This window comes from Engystomops pustulosus, chromosome 3, assembly GCF_040894005.1.
Source record: "Engystomops pustulosus chromosome 3, aEngPut4.maternal, whole genome shotgun sequence".
NCBI classification, from domain to species: Eukaryota; Metazoa; Chordata; class Amphibia; order Anura; family Leptodactylidae; genus Engystomops; species Engystomops pustulosus.
Genome location: NC_092413.1, coordinates 76,320,826 through 76,340,584, shown reverse-complemented (window position 1 = coordinate 76,340,584; position 19,759 = coordinate 76,320,826). Strand labels below are relative to the sequence as shown.

The window sequence follows — 19,759 nt, the reverse complement described above, 5'->3', positions numbered from 1 at the left end:
GGTGATATCAGGGTGTGGCATGCGGAAATCTCTGTACAGCAAGTGGTAACAGTGTAAAAACTGTAAAATATGCAGAGATCTCTAGCAGGAGAAAACTGGTTAAAAAACCGTATAACATATATCACAGGTGTATCAAGGTTCTTCAGGATGAGAGACCAGTGGCCTGGTATACATAAGAGACATATCCAGACATAGTGTAGACAGTTTCAAATTTTTAAAACTTTTATTTCCAGTTCTACTCACATATGTAGATAAAAAATGCGCATATCACAAATGACTCCACGAGGACGCCAATCCTTGCCCAAGGATTGGCGTCCTCGTGGAGTCATTTGTGATATGCGCATTTTTTATCTACATATGTGAGTAGAACTGGAAATAAAAGTTTTAAAAATTTGAAACTGTCTACACTATGTCTGGATATGTCTCTTATATGCAGTGAGTGGAGGAGACTAGGACAGGAGTGAAAATATTGACGGTTTCTGGTCTGAATGGTGACTTATCCCTGAAAGTGATCCCTTGTGTTTGGTGCACAAATAAGGAGGAAACCTGCATTGATCTTCTTTTTCGTTTTTGAGCTCCGGTCACAAAAGAGTTTCTTCTACTGGATTATTGAATAGTGGATGTTTGCTGGATCCATCTAGGACCGTTAAGGACAGCTCATAAGAGGGAAGGTGCAGCACCACGCAATTTTTTTGTTGGCCTGGTATACAGCCTGGAATTTACTCAATGATACAATGTGCTGCCTCCATCCAGATCAACAAATGGTTAATACCAGCAGCAGCGATCCAGGAGAGATGCAGGGGCAGGTATATGCTGGTCAATAAACACCACAGCCTGAATTATTACTCCTGTAAGGACAGGGTAGCTGTACAGGCTCTTACCTGGCTGTGGCTTATGCGAAAGGCGATCTCAACTGCCAGGTACATGGTGGCCGATGTACAACACATCCTGAGTTACTACCCCTGTAAGGACAAGATAGCTGTACAGACTCTTACCTGGGCTGTGGCCTATTCAGGAGGCGATCTAAGCGTCCGATGGTAAGGTACGCAGGGTTGATGAACAACAAGGTTCTGCAGGTAGGAGATGTAGGAGCGATCTCATGTGCCAGGTAAATGGTAGCCGATGTACACCACAGCCTCAGCTATTGCCCCTGTAAAGACAGGATAGCTGTACAGGCTCCTCCGGGACGAGGGACCCGCATGCAATGGTATACAGCCCGGTCCATCCAAGTATTCTGTGTATAGACATACATCTGAAGATATATGTGGTAAAGTTACTTTTATACTTATTTTGTATTGAATCCCTAAAGTGCAGGAAATATTTCTAAACTACACGGATGGTGTATTTTTCTATTAGATTTTGACTTACACAACTAGTAGTGATACAGTAGACACATTCACCTAAGTTCCTTACAAGTGACCCTGGGTCTCTTGTTTTCTTCTAAGTTGGTGACTTCCACTGGACACACTTATTTAGGAGTTTATTTAGGGATATCAGAGAACAGGAAAATGAAATTTGCTATGGCACACGATGCAGCGTTAGGGACAGATTATAGATTCTTTCAGGGTTGGCCCCCACGAGTTGACAGTATCTATCACTGACAGTAAAAATGTATGTAAAAAATATACACTCCCGGGCGCTGAGTGGACTGTGTCAACCTGGAACTGGGAGCGATGTGTAGCAGGGACAGTCAGCTTGCCTTGCAGGAACAGCTATCTGCAGAGCGGCGGTGCCTCTGTATGCAAGCCTCCCAGTTCCTGGTAGGCGAATCCTAGAAAGTCAGCTGACTGTCTCTGGCTGGAGCGATGTGAAGCAACGATGTTACAGCACATCGCTCCCAGCCAGAGACAGCTCACTTCTTTCAGTGTGGTTTCAATGTCACAGGGTCATGTGGATTTCATTCTCACACGACCTGCTGGCTTCTGTATACTTCATAAATACCTAAAGGACATATACCACCAGAGTTACTCATGACTGTCCACAGTGTCATGCTGGTTACCTTAGCGGGACAGCCAGAAGACTAGAAATGAATATAGAAATTGCGGGTATGCATAATTTATGAGCGGCCGGAGCCAGAAGTCGCTCCGGTGACAAAGTTTGGAGATTTTTATAAGTTTATTTTCTTGGGATCAAGAATGAATATAAAAACAAGTGCCGCTACTGTGGAAAGTCTACAATCAGCATATCTGGTGGTAGATTTTGTGTTTTGTATAAGTGTATGTTATAAATAATGAACAACTAGGTTTGTATGTGTACTTTTGCAACTTCCTATATTGACTGCTAGAATTGATAACAACAGTTTATTGCATCGACATTTGGACAGTAAGATTCTTCAATTCAAGTCTTGGCCCTAATTATTACAAGACTCAGATGTGCACTACTGAGTTTAATGGTATTTTTGTATAATATGTATCGAATGTTAATCCTGCATTACCAACCATATGTGTTTGCTCCTCCGACGTGGCAGATATTTTGTATATGTTTAAAAAATGCCCAGATGCCTTTCTTGGGAACAACAATTAGCATTTACTTGTGTCTTTTTCCAACCTTATATACTAATTATATTATATGATATTTTTTCTGTTCTTTATAGGTTGTCAAACTATTGAGCAATAAAAGATCACAAGCAGTAGGAATATTAATGTCTAGTCTTCATTTAGACATGAAAGATATTCAACATGGTAAGTAAATCTTTTAGTAAAATTTTAGTTTAGAATTTAAGAAATTTCCAGGACTTTGCATGCAGTTTTTGAAGCAAAAACACTCATTCACTATTTCATTTAAATGCTAGTTTTAATTTTTTAAAAACTCCATCAAAGATCCTAAAAGTGGAAGTGGGTACAACTTATTAAAAAAGAAGTTTGGTATGAAAAGAATGTTGAACCCTGTGAATGCAGTGTTGAGTTTGACAAGGTATACTTGTCCCATAAATTCAATAGAAGTAAAAGGAGCAGTGATAAGCACTTGTCTAGTTGGACCTTAATCGATCACTAGGGATGAGCAAGTTGCTCAAAATTCGGGTTTTACAGGCTCATCAAATTTCAGGAAAAAATTCATTTTGGGATCTAGACTTCTGGCTGAACTTCGGGACGAACACGGACCCCATTGAAGTAAGTGGGGATCTTAATTTTAAAACCCCAAAATGGCTGTAACGGGGATAGTAAGGGCTAGATGATTGTAAAATGGTTGAAAATTAGTATCAGGCAATACAAAAGTGAGATCACGGTTCTCTAAGGTAAGTAAAACACAATCAAATGGTGGAGACCCCTATTTATCACTATTAGGGTGGGGGGATATCGAATAAAAGGCTAGGTTCATGCCTTTTATTAAATATCCAGGAGGAGCTGCCCAACAGTTAGAAACCGTATGTACGCTGCACTCGGTGGTTAGTACTTGAGGAGACCGGGGAGGGGTGACTAGAACCGCGCTAGCTTGGTGGTAATCATTCAGGAAAGGTGTGCACACTTCATAAATATTGGTTTAAATGTTGCTTTATTGATGACGCGTTTTGTAGATGCACCATCTCCTTCTTCAGAGCAATGTGTGTAGCAAGTATTGCTGAGAGAGGGGGATTAAAAGCTGTTGTCACCAGTGTGGTCAAAGCTTCATAATCTGTTTTTAAAGTTTGATAGTATGCTTCTTGTATGCTTCGTAGAGCTGATGGCTTCATCGTAACTGACTGTAATGGTGGCATATTGGAAAAAGTGCAGCAGTAAACAAATGTCCCTCATGGAGGCCCAGTCATTGGTGGTGAAGTCCTGCTGGTCACTACTTTCACTCAAATGAGCATTCTAGAGCTGGAATTCAACAATTGTTTGCTGCTGCTTACACACCCTTCCAGCATATGTAAAGTAGAATTCCTCGTACTTGGTACACCACATATGAGGTGGTGGATTGGCAGGCCAAAGTTCCTCTGCAGTGTTGATAGGCGAGCAGCAACTTGATATACATGTCACACACCTGCTCACACCAACTTTGGCAGGTCTGTATAGATAGCCAAGAACCTTTGCACCAATGCGCAATAAATGGGATGTGCATCAACTTAGCTCGACACAATGCTGCACAAGGTTCCTTCCATTGTTGCGAGGGTTAAGGTTCAATGGCAACAACCACTCATCTGTCTGCTCCTATTTCCCCATCCTCGGCTCCCTGGTGGTGTGTGGTCTTTTGTCTAGTTAGATGTGTTTTATCAGGGCCCTTTCCCACTTCCAGAGCACCTCCTTCCTTGGGAGCAGCCACCACTACATTAACCCAGGAGATGTAACATCCCTGTCTGTGCTTACTGGTCCACATGTCAATTGTTAGGTGCACCTAGGGACTAATAGTGCACATCTGATTTTGTCCACATCTTGCTGGTGCAGGGCTGGGACTGCCTTTCGGAAACAGCTTTAAAGATCTGATGGCGGCTGTTCCACAGTATGAAGTTCCCAGCCACCATCAGATCTTTAAAGCTGTTCATCTCTACCAGCCTGTATGAGAGCATTTCACAGGCCAGCAATTTGTAAATGCTAGGTGTCCGGTCATACATGAGGTGCTCAGAATGTTGAGGCTTTGGACATGCTTTATGGACTGTGGCACAGTGTGCAAATGATACGTGTTCTGTATTTTGTTAAAAAAAATTCTCAGAAAAAAAATGCAAAGCTACAGACACCCTAAGCCTTTGCTTCCTGTGTTCCTGTGCGCAAGGAGTAGAAGTCAACAAAGTGGCTATGGGCCGACCACTGTGCCTTTGCCCCTCTCTTTTGCCTGTTCTACCAGCTGCCTGTGGCTTCCTGGTTACCGCCTCATATTCCGCAGTATTATTGCTTTCTACACATGTCGCGTCTAGGACCTTATCTTCACCCTTCATGTCTTCTACCAATGAGCCCTCTCCGCTGCCCTCCTTCTGCAAATTTCAGCCATTGTCGGTTGTGTTTCATTGTCATCATAGGTCTCTGACAGCCCACCGCCCACACGCTCATCCTCCAATAAAAGTTCTTGGAAATGTTGGAAATCTATTTCTGCTACTGGGGCAGGGGCAGTTAGATGGGCCATGAAATCCCATCTAGGAGAATCATTATACAGAATGACTGACTGGTCCATGACTTGTTGCTGGAAATTGCTTTCATACTTTGAAGGGGATTGAGGTGGAGGATTCTACACTTTCGACTGAGGACAAGTGTGGAGAAGATAATCCCACAGAAGTTGATGCACTTGTTATTGACCAATGCCTCAACATTGTGTGGCGTCTTTGTGTGGACTATTGGAGCCAATAGGTGCTAGGTTGTGCAATGTATACTGGTAGGACAGACACTTAATACCTGTGCAAGCCGTGTAATGCCCGAAAAAGGTACACAGTACGACAAAAGTGAGCAGTGCGACCCTTAACAAATGAGCCCCATTGTGTTTGCTAACTGTATAAGAAGACTAATGGATGTTTAGAAAACCCTTGAAATCCCTTGTCTTGCTCAAGTATGCTAGCACTGCTGAAAACAGTTGATTAGAGGAGCTATAACACTGACCTTCCTTTGAGCCATCTGGAGCATCACATTTGTTTGTTCTATAAAACTTTCAAAATGGCCAAAAAAATAGAACTTTCATGTGATGATCGACAGTCTATTCTTGTTCTTAGAAATGAAGGCCATTCCATGTGACAAATTGACAAGAAACTGAAGATTTCCTACAGTGATGTGTACTACTCCCTTCAGAGGAGAGCACAAACCGGCTCTAACCAGAGTAGAAAGAAAAGTGGGAGACCCTGCTGCACAACTTAGCAACAAGACAAGTACACTAGAGTCTCTAGTTTCAGAAACTGGAGCAGCTTCATTAAGGGCCGATTCTAGCCTTTTTGCTGCCTGAGGTGAAAATTCAAATGGAGCCCCCCACAAAACTGTATACACATGCCTTCTTAAATGTTCATTTACAGACTCTTTGTATATAGACAATCACTCACACACATACCCAAATTTATCAATTGTTTAACTACTGAGATCAGTATTTTCTCCCTCTCCAGGAGGTGGAGGATACAGCTCACTCCAAGACCCGAGGTGCAGCACTGACACCATCATCCTGCTCCCCCTTCTTCTCTGACCTGACCGGCAGTAATATCCTGCTTGAACATGAAGGGGGAGGAGGGCTCTGAAGAGAGGATGAACAGGGGTAGAATAAGTGGCAGCTATTTGTCCTTACTGAAGAGAAAAAAGAGAGAAAAAAGTAGTGGTATCGGCTCACCCAAATGTAGCAGCAGCTTGTGCTCGGCGTGAGATCAGGCCAGGTGCACGGAACGTTCCCACTCACTGGTCCGGCAGTCCACAGTGATATGCTTCATGATGAAAGGAAAACGAAGGAAAAAAGGTCGGGAATCCGGCAGCCATACAAGAAAGTCCAAGGGTAAACGACTTCTTAAAAAAGTATTCCAAAAAGGTTTATTTCAACAAAGTTAAAAACATCACTAGCCAACATGCTAGGATATGGACACAGAGGCAGGCAGACAAAAGAAACACAGCACAATGTGGTGGAGGTTATTTGTCCTTACTGTTGTCCTTACTGTTCCCCAGTAGAATATAAAGGAGCCCCTGCCTGGCTCCTGCTATGACACAGGGCTTGATACCCCTAAAAGCTCTTCTCTTTCACTCGGGACAGGAAAAGTTCACATAACCTTCTACTGCCAGTTAAATTCCTAACGAGTGATTCTCATCTGGGCATTTACATTCAATTTCATTAATCTGCCATACATATAAACATTTCTGCAATCGGATGTTGTTATAAAAAATTTACCGGTGTAAAGATAATTTCTCATAAATGCAGTCATTTGGTCCCTTAGAAACAAGACTGTGTCCTTGGATACGACCACCTCTGCTGGAGTGATTGCACAAAGATACAAAACGTTTTTGTATATGAAAAGTCCTCAAGTTACTGCATATCCTACAGCCGTCCTGTGGTTATGATCGCAGAAACCGGTTGTCAGACAGGGCTCAATAATGCAAGTCTTGCCACCGCTGCCAGAGTGCAGAGGTGGTCATATCCAAGGAAGCTCTAAGGGACAACATGGTTACATGTATGAGAAATTATCTTCATGCAGGAACATTTTTTTTAATAACATCCAATTGAAGGAATGTTTACATATGGAAAATGAATTAAATAAAATGTGAATGCCCAAATGGGAATACCCTTAAGGACTAAGCCTATTTTGACTTTATGGACGCAGCAAAATTTTTCAATCTGACGTGTCAGATTTTAATTGTAATAATTTTGAAACACTTTAATGAAATAATATCGGTCAATGATAAAAGTTTGGCAGTATATTTTGTGGATAACACAGCAGGGTGGCGACAAAGTTAACAAGTTTGATGTGGAAGCCATGAAAACAACCCAAAGTTCTGCCTGACACAGCTCGTTTCCTAAGGGGACGATGTATGGAGGCAGTTATATGGACGACTTTTGGAGGCAGCTATGGAGATGATGTGTGGAGGTAGCAATGGAGACAACGTGTGGAGGCTGCTATGGAGAAAATTAAATTTGGATAGTGCCTGTATGTGGCAGTCCAAAAAAGTTTTTAAACCAGAGGAGCAGGTAGGTGGTCCTCCAGAAAAATTAAATAGATTGAATGCCTGTATGTGGCAGTCCAAAAAAAGTTTTCAAACCAGTGGACCGGGTAGGTGGCCCTCCAGAAAAATTAAATACATAGAGTACCTGTATGTGGCACTCCCAAAAATTGTTTAAAACAGAGGACCGGGTAGGTGGCCATCTATACTATAGCTAGAGCCAGTTGGCCCCGGCAAAAAATAGCCAGTTTTAGTGTACAAAGAGGAAGAGAAGGAGGAGTGCATACATTATTCAGGTTGAGCTTCTTTCACCTGGTGGAAAATGGAAATCCTGAGAAATCCAGGCTTTATTCATCTTGATAAGCTTCAGCCTGTCAGCGCTGTCAGTCAACAGGCATGTATGCTTATCGGTGACGATGCCACCAGCTGCACTGAAAACCCGCTCAGACAACACGCTAGCGGCAGGGCAGGCAAGAACCTTCAAGGCGTACACGCCAGTTCGTGCCACATGTCCAGCTTTGAAACCCAGTAGTTGTAGGGAGCTGTGTGATCATTTAGGACGATGGTATGGTCAGCTACGTACTCCCTCACCATCTTTCTGTAAAGATAAGCCCTACTCTGCCGAGACCGGGGACAGGTGACAGTGTCTTGCTGGGGTGACATAAAACTGGCAAAGGCCTTGTAAAGCATACCCCTGCCAGTGCTGGACAAGCTGCCTGCTTGCCTACTCTCCCTCGCTACTTGTCCCGCAGAAGTACGCCCTCTGCCGCTAGCGCTGTCAGAAGGGAAATACTGTTTCAGCTTGTGCACCAGGGCCTGCTGGTATTCATGCATTCTCACACTCCTTTCCTCTCCAGGGATGAGAGTGGAAAGATTTTGCTTGTACCGTGGGTCCAGGAGAGTGGACCTGGAATAAATTCTTTGAACGCGAGGGTCCAGTAATCGGTGCTGGAATAAATTCTTTGAACGCGAGGGTCACGGGATAGGCAGCCTAGCATGAAATCTGCCATATGCGCCAGAGTCCCAACGCGCAAGAATTCACTCCCCTCACTGTCCATTTCCTGACTGTCCAATTTCTCCTCCTCCAACTCCTCCAACTCCTCTTCTTCTGCCCATACACGCTGAACAGTGAAGGACTGAGCAATGGTCCCCTCTTCTGTCTCACCAACATTCTCCTCCTCTTCCTCCTCATCCTCCTCCACCTCATCCGATATGCGCTGAGAAACAGACCTGAGGGTGCTTTGGCTATCAACAAGGGAATCTTCTTCCCCCGTCTCTTGTCACGAGCGCAAAGCTTCCGACTTCATGCTGACCAGAGAGTTTTTCAGCAGGCCAAGCAGCGGGATGGTGAGGCTGATGATGGCGGCATCGCCACTGACCATCTGTGTTGACTCCTCAAAGTTACTCAGCACCTGACAGATATCAGACATCCACGTCCACTCCTCATTGTAGACTTGATGCTTGGGGCTGGAAGGGTTTCACACTCGTTGTCGGGGGTTTTAGATCCGATTGGTGTGTGGTGGGAAAGAAGAGAAGAGAATGCGCTACCTCGTGAAGATGGTTTTGGTAGGAAAAAGGAAAAGGTAGGTGGGTAGGACACTCACCTATTTACATATGCTTATGCGTATGTAAGATGTATAGCTGGCAGCCAGTGGTCTCCTGTAGTGCATCAGTGTCCGGACCAGATCCCGGGGCTGATGGAAGTCGATATGTGGAACCCAAGGGAAGACAGGAGATTCGGCGCTCAGGGATTCTCGAGGATTCAACGAAAATTAGCTCAATAGGAGCATTGTTTTATTTTACAATATTTATTTGTAAAATAAAACAATGCTCCTATTGAGCTAATTTTCGTTGAATCCTCGAGAATCCCTGAGCGCCGAATCTCCTGTCTTCCCTTGGGTTTCACATATTGTAGACTTGAGGAAGCTGACTGACCTGACTACCAGTTCTGGTGGAAGTTGACATCTGGCAGTCTACAATCGCTCTGTGCTGCTGGTAAACTCTGGATACTGGGCAGCATCTGTGCTGGACTTCTTGAAATGTTTTGAAAAAAAAAAATCATCAGACTGTGCCTAATTCAATCAAACTCCCAATAAATTGTCCCACTTAGGTGTTTGAGATGGATATGTGTGTCACTAAGAGCAAAATAGAACGTTCGCAAGTCTCCCTGCAAATTCGTCACAATATGGTACTAGCTGCATTACTAGTGCCAGCAAGCCCAGCCACAAGCAAAGAAAAAAAAAATATTCTAGCCCTAACGAGGGCTGTTGGACTCACTCCTGCCTAACAGTAAGCTAATATAACACCTCTCTCCCTAATGGCATCCAGACAGAAAATGATGCGGGCAGGGGCTAGTCTATTCCAGGGTCACCTGATCAGGTAGTAAGAAAAAGATAATGCCAGCTCACCTCCCCCTCCGGTGTCGAGTTTGGCACGGGCCACCCTTCTGCTGGGGTACAGCAATGGCCAAAAAATAAAGAATTTGCGGTCCAGCCAGGCTCCAAACACCAAGGATTTGTTTTATTCAATGCATGTACAAAAATTCAGTGATCCACTCGGATAGACAGTAGTGCCTACGGATAGACAGTAGTGCTACAGTACAAGCACATGTTGATACATTTAAAGCCCAGTACAATTAAAGGTGCCTCCCCTTTTCCCCCAAGTTTCCGCCCACTTCCGCTGCCACCGACCAACAACAAAATATGACCTGATCAGGCCAGCCAACCACTGCTATTTGGCCGCCAAAAATCAATACAGCGGTAGATGCCATTTTCTCGAGCTGGTGAAATATTCATCCGAGCAACGAGCAGTTTCGAGTACGCTAATGCTCGAACGAGCATCAAGCTCGGACGAGTATGTTCGCTCATCTCTACTTGAGACTAATGTAGCTACACTAATGCAGGATCATATCTTGGTTAATCCCTGTGCTGAGTAGTTTTGCTGATGAAACAGATATAACATTATGATAATGAAGCTCTGGGGCTTCTATGCCTGCTCTGGCGCTTGCTTTCCCGCTTCTCATAGCAGGAGAGTTTCTCTCTGATCTCTGCATCATCTCCTGCAGTTTTTTTCATGAATAATAAAATGCTGCACCCCAGCTGCTATGTATGGGTGATCCAGCTCAGGTTGATTAGTGCTTGACTAGTCATGCTTAGTAATTTTTTACTTAGCAGCCATTTGTAATTCCAAGCTCCCATGTGTAATGTGGATTGGATTGGATTGAGTTCCATCTTCCATATCCTTACTTGCATACGGGGTTGGGACCCTATTTTGGCACCATCAAATACTGAAACAGGAGTGCAGTGGAATTTCTACAAGTAATGTGTTACATGCTGACCCAGCTTCCCAAAGGTCCTGAATGCTACAATAGTTTTTTTCAGCAAAGCCACTCAGCTCAGGGATTAGCCAAGATATGAACCTGCATCAGTGTAGCTACAGCATTCTAAAGGTATGTTTGGTTCATAATGCATCAAGGGTCACTGTAGGCATCTGATCTCCTTTCTCTGTGAAGGAAAATGAGGAGATCTATTCCTTCCCTGATATGTTGCTCAGAGCCTTGGATCTCAGAAACTACAGGATCTTTGATCCCGTTACCCTGCGATTTTTAAGCGTGACGGACAGAAGTCATGAAGTGTCTTTATGCACTGCTGCCCATGATGTTGGGGAACATCATGGTGGCTTGAGGGCTTAATTGGCTGATAGCTAAAAGGGTCCTAACTGTTCTGTTAGTTGTCTCTCCTTTATAGGCTTCACAGACAGTGGTTGGTCTCAGGCTCTTTATTCCATAAGCTGCCATTACACATGTCACAAAACTAGTGTCTGTCTACCAACAAGTTGCTACATGCTTTACTGTATACGCCCAGAAGTAGTCAGACCCCTAGAGGCCAGAGTAGCATATTACATATTTCTACACTAACTAAATAGTGTATGACCTGTGCAGAGGGGAGCAGAGAGCAGCCAACAGGGAGTTCTGCTGCCTGATAGATCAAGTCATGGGCTGCCTCCTAAATAATCCAGGCTGCCATTCTGCCGCATCTGATATCTGCCGCCTGAAACAAGATTTTCATCCAGCCTCATGGCTGATGGGGCCCTGGCTTCATTAAATAGCACCAGCGAAACTCCAGCGTCAACCTCTACAGTGAAAAGGCAACTCCAGGATGCTGGACTTCAGGGCAGAGTGGTAAAGAAAAAGCCATATCTGAGGATGGCTAATAAAAGGAAAAGAATAATATGGACAAAAGAATAAAGGAATTGGACACTAAACCAACATAGAAAAAATGGCACATATGTATACGTATAGTACACAGGAATTACTCTTCCTTATAAATAGTTAAGCCCAACAGAAAAAAAATGAAGCTGTCACCAAAATACACAATAAAAAAACTTGTATCTTTATTTATGTAAACAAAATCACAATAAAATTCATAAATTCATATATGGAAACAGTACAGCACTGAGGGCACCTATGGTATCAGTATAAGTAAATGTAACTACTGTTGACTGTACAAAATCTTGTAAATAAAAGCACAAAGTATCTAAAAACTGTTATAAAAGTATTAGAAATTACCATAGCCAACATGCCATATGGAAATGATGTATAAGTTACCTGTGCTATCTCATATACAGTGCCTGCCCCAACGCACATTTCAGCTACTCCAGCCTTCTTCCTGGGGGTAATGAGACACTGTCAGGATTAGAGGTTGTGGATCCTCTGAACCACTGCGGACAATGACACAAGCCACTACCTGGGAACGGAGACTAAGTGGCACCCGGTTTTCACCAGAGGCTGCCGCAAAGCGGGTTGGACTTGATGCGGCGTGGTACCAGTAGGTCGTTCCACAGGCGTGACTTGTCCGCAGTAGCATCCAAGGTCGAGGTACAGAAACGGCAGGCAATCTCGTAGTTGGGGACAGGCAGGAGGTCAGGACGGGCAGCACAGGATTGGAGTCTGTGTCGTAGGAACAGGTCAGGGCAGGCGGCAAAGGAGTGAATTCAGAAACGGAACCGGGGTCTTAACGGGAATTCACAGAAACAGCACAAGACATAAACACAGCTTTCTCTAGGGCTCTAGGCACAAAGATCTGGCAGGGGTCACAGGAAGAGGCAGGGTTATATAGTATACCTGTGAATGGCCAGGGCCAATTAATGGTGCGATGGCCCTTTAAATCTTCAGAAGCTGGTGTGTGCGTGCCCTAGGAGTCGGGAACGTGCGCCCACGGCCAAGGAGGATGGAGCAGCAGGCAAATTCATAAAAATATGCGTAGTGGTGAAAGTGCTGAGGTGCGTTGCCTAGGTGCATAGCCTAAGTGACAACAGTAAAATACAGATTACAAAAAAGTAGCCTGTGTATAAATATCACAGATATCTATATTTTATACATATACAAAATATGAAAATAAAAGATAAAAGTTGGAATTACTTCCCACATTTGCTAGTCGTCATTTGTTTTAAAGGAAATCTACCATTTGATTTCATGCATTATGAACCAAACATACCTTGAGAATGCTGCAGCTACACTAAACATATCTTGTTTAATCCCTGAACTGAGTGGTTTTGCTGAAAAAACAATTAAAACATTCAGGATCTTGGGAAAGCTGAATTACCTTCAGCCTGCATGTTACACAAAGCTTTCTGAACAGTCCAGCCAGGACTAATCAACCTGACTTGGATCACTCATACACAGCATCTGGGGGATGGTGCAGAAATTGATTACTTCTGCCTGTCAGGCACAACACAGTAATAACATAATTCTCTGAAGCAGTGCATACTTAATGTGATAGGAAAAGTGCCGAGCCCAGCATAGAAGCGACGGAGCCTCATTATCATAGTTTTATACAGGCGGTCCCCTACTTAAGAACACCCGACTTACATACGACCCCTAGTTACAAACGAACCTCTGGATTTTGGTAATTTACTTAGCCTTAAGCTACTGTAAACAGCTATAATGGTTATGAAAGGTGTCTTCAATTGAGCTTTATTGTTAATCTTGCTTCTTATGACAACCCAAGATTTTTTAAATCCAATTGTCACAGAGACCAAAAAAGTTTTTGTCCGGCGTTACACTTATAAAATATACATACTAAGAAGGAGAAAAGCAGATGTGTACATATGAAAAATATTTTATTAATCACAAAGAAGGCAGAACAATATAAAAGCATTTAAAAACCCTAGAGAAGAGGGTATACAATCACAACACTCCCCGAAAGAATACATGGCAAATGAGGTGGACTTATCAAACAGGTGATAAACAGATGAGGTAGACTTGTCAGTAGAAAAGTATGTAATATCAATATAGTGCAAATTTGTCAGTAATAAAAAAGCCACAATCTCATGCAAAAGGTAGTTAGTCGATAGAAAAAGGCCACAATCTCATGTAAAAGGTGAGACTACATTACCGTAGGTATAAGCCAGGGGAGGAGGAGAGACCCCACGCGTATCGCCCGTCTAGCGGGCTTCGTCAGGGGATAATGATAGAGTGGTCTATGTGTCCTTAAAAAGCCCTAGAAAGGCCCCTGATGCGACTCAGCCGTGGAGCCGACGCGTCAGCAACAACAGGGCGTCATTTCCGGTTGAAGCCGGAAGTACGTCACTGTGTACAAAGATCATGTGGTCGAGGGAGTAGGCGGGGTATGCGTAACACTCGTGGCACGCCCCGTTCAATGTAAGCCAATACAGAGTGAGGGAAGAAGTGAGGAAACCATAGTAACGTGAGTAAACTTATAGACGAATTCAAAGCACGTTGAGAAACGGCGCAAATATGGGAGTCAATACATTAAAAAATAGCGGCGTATATCACAAGAAAGTGTATAGAAGAAACGTAATGTATTAACTTAAATAAAGTGCGTGTGAGAAAACACACATTAGGGGATGACAAGTAACGGTGTCATCCATATCATTGGTTGGATTACAATCAATAATATTAATACCTGGAGGGGCTCAGTTGAAACTAAGAAAAAGAAAAAATATATAAAAAAATAAAAAAAGAAAAAATATTTAAGAAAAAATATTTATACATATATAGTGAAACGGCGCCACAATGGTGAAAGCAGTATTGATATCTGGTGCTGTAGATTATATGTAGAGAAGTGCAAATGGATGTCAATAATTTGAATATCAAGGTAGAATAAGCAAGATAAAGTGCCAAAGTGTAATACAAATATAAATATAAATAGAGATTGGCAATAGTGCGAATAATAAATTAAGAGATTTATTTGATAAACAATATGCCTAGTGACGACCTAAATAGCGGCGCAAATATAAACTAACAAATGGTGCCTAGAGGGTACCAAAAATTGATCAAAAAGCCGATATAATAAAAATAAATAAGTCAAGAGTACAAAGCGTAACAATATGATATATTGTTTAGTATAATAACCAACGACGCAAGTAAACATAAGTATTCAGAGGAAAGTAGGTAATATGGATGTGCGTGAGCAGCGGAGTGAGCTCAAACGCGCCAGGGCTCCGAGGCCACACTGACCAGAGGGAGGAAGTCTGTAAGGTCGAAACAAACTGACAAATAACGTAAGTATATACAGGCGGCAGAGTAGCCTGAGTCGCATCAGGGCACCAAAGGGACAATGACCATAAGTGAAAGATCAAAAACATGATATAAAGTAAAGGTATATGGTAAAAATCGCGATCACATAGAGTATATATAAGACTCCAGAATACAAAAAGTACAGTACAAGTGGATGAGCAGAACAGGACAAAGGGACATGAGAATATGTCCGACTGGGGTAGAAAATATATATTAAGGTTGGACAGACAGAACAGCACATGGAAATCTGAGATGATATGAGTAAACGCCAGGAATAGAAAACGGGCCATAATGGAGAGCCGAGGAGACAAGGTTCCAAGTAAGATCCAGGTGTGAATGTGTCATTCATGGAGGAACTTGTATTCTTATACGATGTTCGGGGTTTTTTTTGGTCCACCAGAAAAGAAATCGTCCCCGTGCTGTAATATCCAAGGTATCTAAAGCTTAAAAAGTATATGGTTAGAAAGCACAAAAAACAAAAACAACAAGACAGTTGTGAACCAAAAGAGAATAATGTGATGTAAGTAGGTGCTGCAAAATGATAAGTGCAAGTAGGGGGCCCAAAAAGAAACCTGTAAGGGGTCCAGGGTAGAAAATGCCAAATAGAAAAGTGAAATGCTGTAGTGTAGTGCAGTGAGTATATATATAAATGCCCATGGTGTGAAGGAGGTGTTAAGAATGCCAATTATCATGGAAATATCAGTGTGGATGTGGGAAATGGAGGAAGACTGGGGCGCTGGTGGAACAAACAATTATTAAATGTTAGTTGTATATTTACTTTTTATAATGGCCGGTAAACAGCAGTTCCTCATTCAGGCCGAAGGGAGCAATAGTATTCAGGGTATAGATCCATTTTGATTCGCTGCGTAATAATTGATAAGTGATGTTTCCTCCCCTGATGTTTTGGGTGATTTTTTCCAGACCAGTGATCCGTAGATCCCGGGCGCGACCCCCATGGAATTGCAAGAAATGCAAAGCCACCGAGGTAAGAGTTTTGCCTCTTTGTTGGTCCACTGCAGCCATATTGATCGTCGAAATGTGTTGCTGACATCTTCTACGTAATTCTTGTGTCGTTTGTCCGACATAGAGCTTAGGACAGGGACAAGACAACACATAAATAACATCCTTTGTCTTGCAATGTATAAAGTCGTGGATTTTGTACTTACCCAGATTGATGGGGTCCATGAATTCCGTTGTGCGTATTACATGTGGGCAGATCGAACAATCCCTGCAAGGAAAGGAGCCCTGCACTCGTGTTCCCCGTCCAAGAGAAGTAGTCGGACGCTGGAAGTGACTTCTGGTGAGTTCATCCTTCAGATTTTTTGCTCGTCTAGCTGTCATCTGTGGTTTGTCTGTAAGAAAAGGCAAAAGCCTATCGTCGCTTTTTAGAATATTCCAGTTTCTGTCCAAAATCCTGTATATGTCCGACCATTGGTTGTTATACATGGTAATTAGTCTGGGTTTTGCGTCTGTCAGCCTGGTCTTTGCCTGTAGTAACTCAGAGCGTTCACTATCTCTGGCTCGGATGTAAGCCCTAGAGATGGTCCTACGTGGATAACCCCTGTCAACGAAACGAGTGGTAAGGTCGCCAGCAGAACGTTTGAAATCAGCATCATTGGTGCAATTGCGTCTTACCCGCAAAAATTGTCCCGTTGGGATTCCGTTTCGCAGATGAAGAGGGTGAAAGCTTGAGAAATGAAGGAGGTTGTTGGTAGCCGTCTTCTTCCGAAATAACGAGGTAGTAAGGCCAGGAGGTGAGTACTTGATATTGATATCCAGAAAATCCACTTCACTGTCGGAAAAATGTGATGTTAATTTGATATGCCAGGGATTGCAGTTCAGTCGATCGATAAAAGTGCGACAATCATCTATGGTACCTGTCCAGATAATGAGGATATCATCGATATAACGAAACCACCCTGCCACAAAGTTGATAAAGTCCAGACAGCGATATACAACATTTTCTTCCCACCATCCTAGGAATAAATTCGCATAGGATGGAGCACATTTGGCTCCCATCGCTGTCCCGGAAGTTTGTTTGTAAAAGGCCCTGTCGAAGACAAAATAGTTTTGGTGTAACACCAAATATAATAGATCCAGGAGAAAAGAATCATGTCTCCTGTCCGCTGACCATTCTTTGTCGAGAAAATATGGCCCTTCGAGGCCTCAAACAACAAACCTCCTTCCTCATAAAGGAGGCTGATAAAGGGGGAAATATTGTGATCTGGCCCCTCACTTTTTATTTGGAAGAGGCTAAGCGCCAGTTGGGTAATACCTGTTTCTATGCTGTTCTTCCCTCAGACCCTACGAAAATCTTCAAGGACAAAATTGATCGACTGATTTTGGCTGCACTAAGGGCGGGCATTTTGAACAAGACGGAGGCAGATTTCTTGACAACTCAAAGACCAATTATTCCCACCTTTTATCTTTTACCTAAGGTGCACAAATCATTGACAAAGCCTCCGGGCCGACCTATAGTCTCGGGGATGGGCAGCCTTAATGAGAAACTCTGTACTTACTTGGACTTCTTTTTACAACCGTTGGTTTCCAGATTAACTTCGTTTGTCCGAGATACCACCCATCTAATGCAAAGGATTAATGATTTTCACACAGTGAATCCGATTTTGCTGGTGACCCTCGACGTGGAATCCTTATACACCATTATCGAACACCAGGTAGGCCTTGAGGCGGTTACTTATTTTCTCGACAAAGAATGGTCAGCGGACAGGAGACATGATTCTTTTCTCCTGGATCTATTATATTTGGTGTTACACCAAAACTATTTTGTCTTCGACAGGGCCTTTTACAAACAAACTTCCGGGACAGCGATGGGAGCCAAATGTGCTCCATCCTATGCGAATTTATTCCTAGGATGGTGGGAAGAAAATGTTGTATATCGCTGTCTGGACTTTGTCAACTTTGTGGCAGGGTGGTTTCGTTATATCGATGATATCCTCATTATCTGGACAGGTATCATAGATGATTGTCGCACTTTTATCGATCGACTGAACTGCAATCCCTGGCATATCAAATTAACATCACATTTTTCCGACAGTGAAGTGGATTTTCTGGATATCAATATCAAGTACTCACCTCCTGGCCTTACTACCTCGTTATTCCGGAAGAAGATGGCTACCAACAACCTCCTTCATTTCTCAAGCTTTCACCCTCTTCATCTGCGAAACGGAATCCCAACGGGACAATTTTTGCGGGTAAGACGCAATTGCACCAATGATGCTGATTTCAAACGTTCTGCTGGCGACCTTACCACTCGTTTCGTTGACAGGGGTTATCCACGTAGGACCATCTCTAGGGCTTACATCCGAGCCAGAGATAGTGAACGCTCTGAGTTACTACAGGCAAAGACCAGGCTGACAGACGCAAAACCCAGACTAATTACCATGTATAACAACCAATGGTCGGACATATACAGGATTTTGGACAGAAACTGGAATATTCTAAAAAGCGACGATAGGCTTTTGCCTTTTCTTACAGACAAACCACAGATGACAGCTAGACGAGCAAAAAATCTGAAGGATGAACTCACCAGAAGTCACTTCCAGCGTCCGACTACTTCTCTTGGACGGGGAACACGAGTGCAGGGCTCCTTTCCTTGCAGGGATTGTTCGATCTGCCCACATGTAATACGCACAACGGAATTCATGGACCCCATCAATCTGGGTAAGTACAAAATCCACGACTTTATACATTGCAAGACAAAGGATGTTATTTATGTGTTGTCTTGTCCCTGTCCTAAGCTCTATGTCGGACAAACGACACAAGAATTACGTAGAAGATGTCAGCAACACATTTCGACGATCAATATGGCTGCAGTGGACCAACAAAGAGGCAAAACTCTTACCTCGGTGGCTTTGCATTTCTTGCAATTCCATGGGGGTCGCGCCCGGGATCTACGGATCACTGGTCTGGAAAAAATCACCCAAAACATCAGGGGAGGAAACATCACTTATCAATTATTACGCAGCGAATCAAAATGGATCTATACCCTGAATACTATTGCTCCCTTCGGCCTGAATGAGGAACTGCTGTTTACCGGCCATTATAAAAAGTAAATATACAACTAACATTTAATAATTGTTTGTTCCACCAGCGCCCCAGTCTTCCTCCATTTCCCACATCCACACTGATATTTCCATGATAATTGGCATTCTTAACACCTCCTTCACACCATGGGCATTTATATATATACTCACTGCACTACACTACAGCATTTCACTTTTCTATTTGGCATTTTCTACCCTGGACCCCTTACAGGTTTCTTTTTGGGCCCCCTACTTGCACTTATCATTTTGCAGCACCTACTTACATCACATTATTCTCTTTTGGTTCACAACTGTCTTGTTGTTTTTGTTTTTTGTGCTTTCTAACCATATACTTTTTAAGCTTTAGATACCTTGGATATTACTGCACGGGGACGATTTCTTTTCTGGTGGACCAAAAAAAACCCCGAACATCGTATAAGAATACAAGTTCCTCCATGAATGACACATTCACACCTGGATCTTACTTGGAACCTTGTCTCCTCGGCTCTCCATTATGGCCCGTTTTCTATTCCTGGCGTTTACTCATATCATCTCAGATTTCCATGTGCTGTTCTGTCTGTCCAACCTTAATATATATTTTCTACCCCAGTCGGACATATTCTCATGTCCCTTTGTCCTGTTCTGCTCATCCA

General features: G+C 43.1%; 1 protein-coding gene across 1 annotated transcript in view; it reads left to right on the top strand.

The window, feature by feature from the left end:
• The window catches only part of FMN2 (formin 2), a 280,120-nt gene that overhangs the window by 104,173 nt on the left and 156,188 nt on the right, over positions 1 to 19,759 (top strand). Inside the window, exon 7 of the mRNA XM_072141131.1 lies at positions 2,594 to 2,681. Coding sequence (XP_071997232.1) covers positions 2,594 to 2,681 — 88 coding nt within the window. The remainder of the gene's footprint in view (positions 1 to 2,593; positions 2,682 to 19,759) is intronic.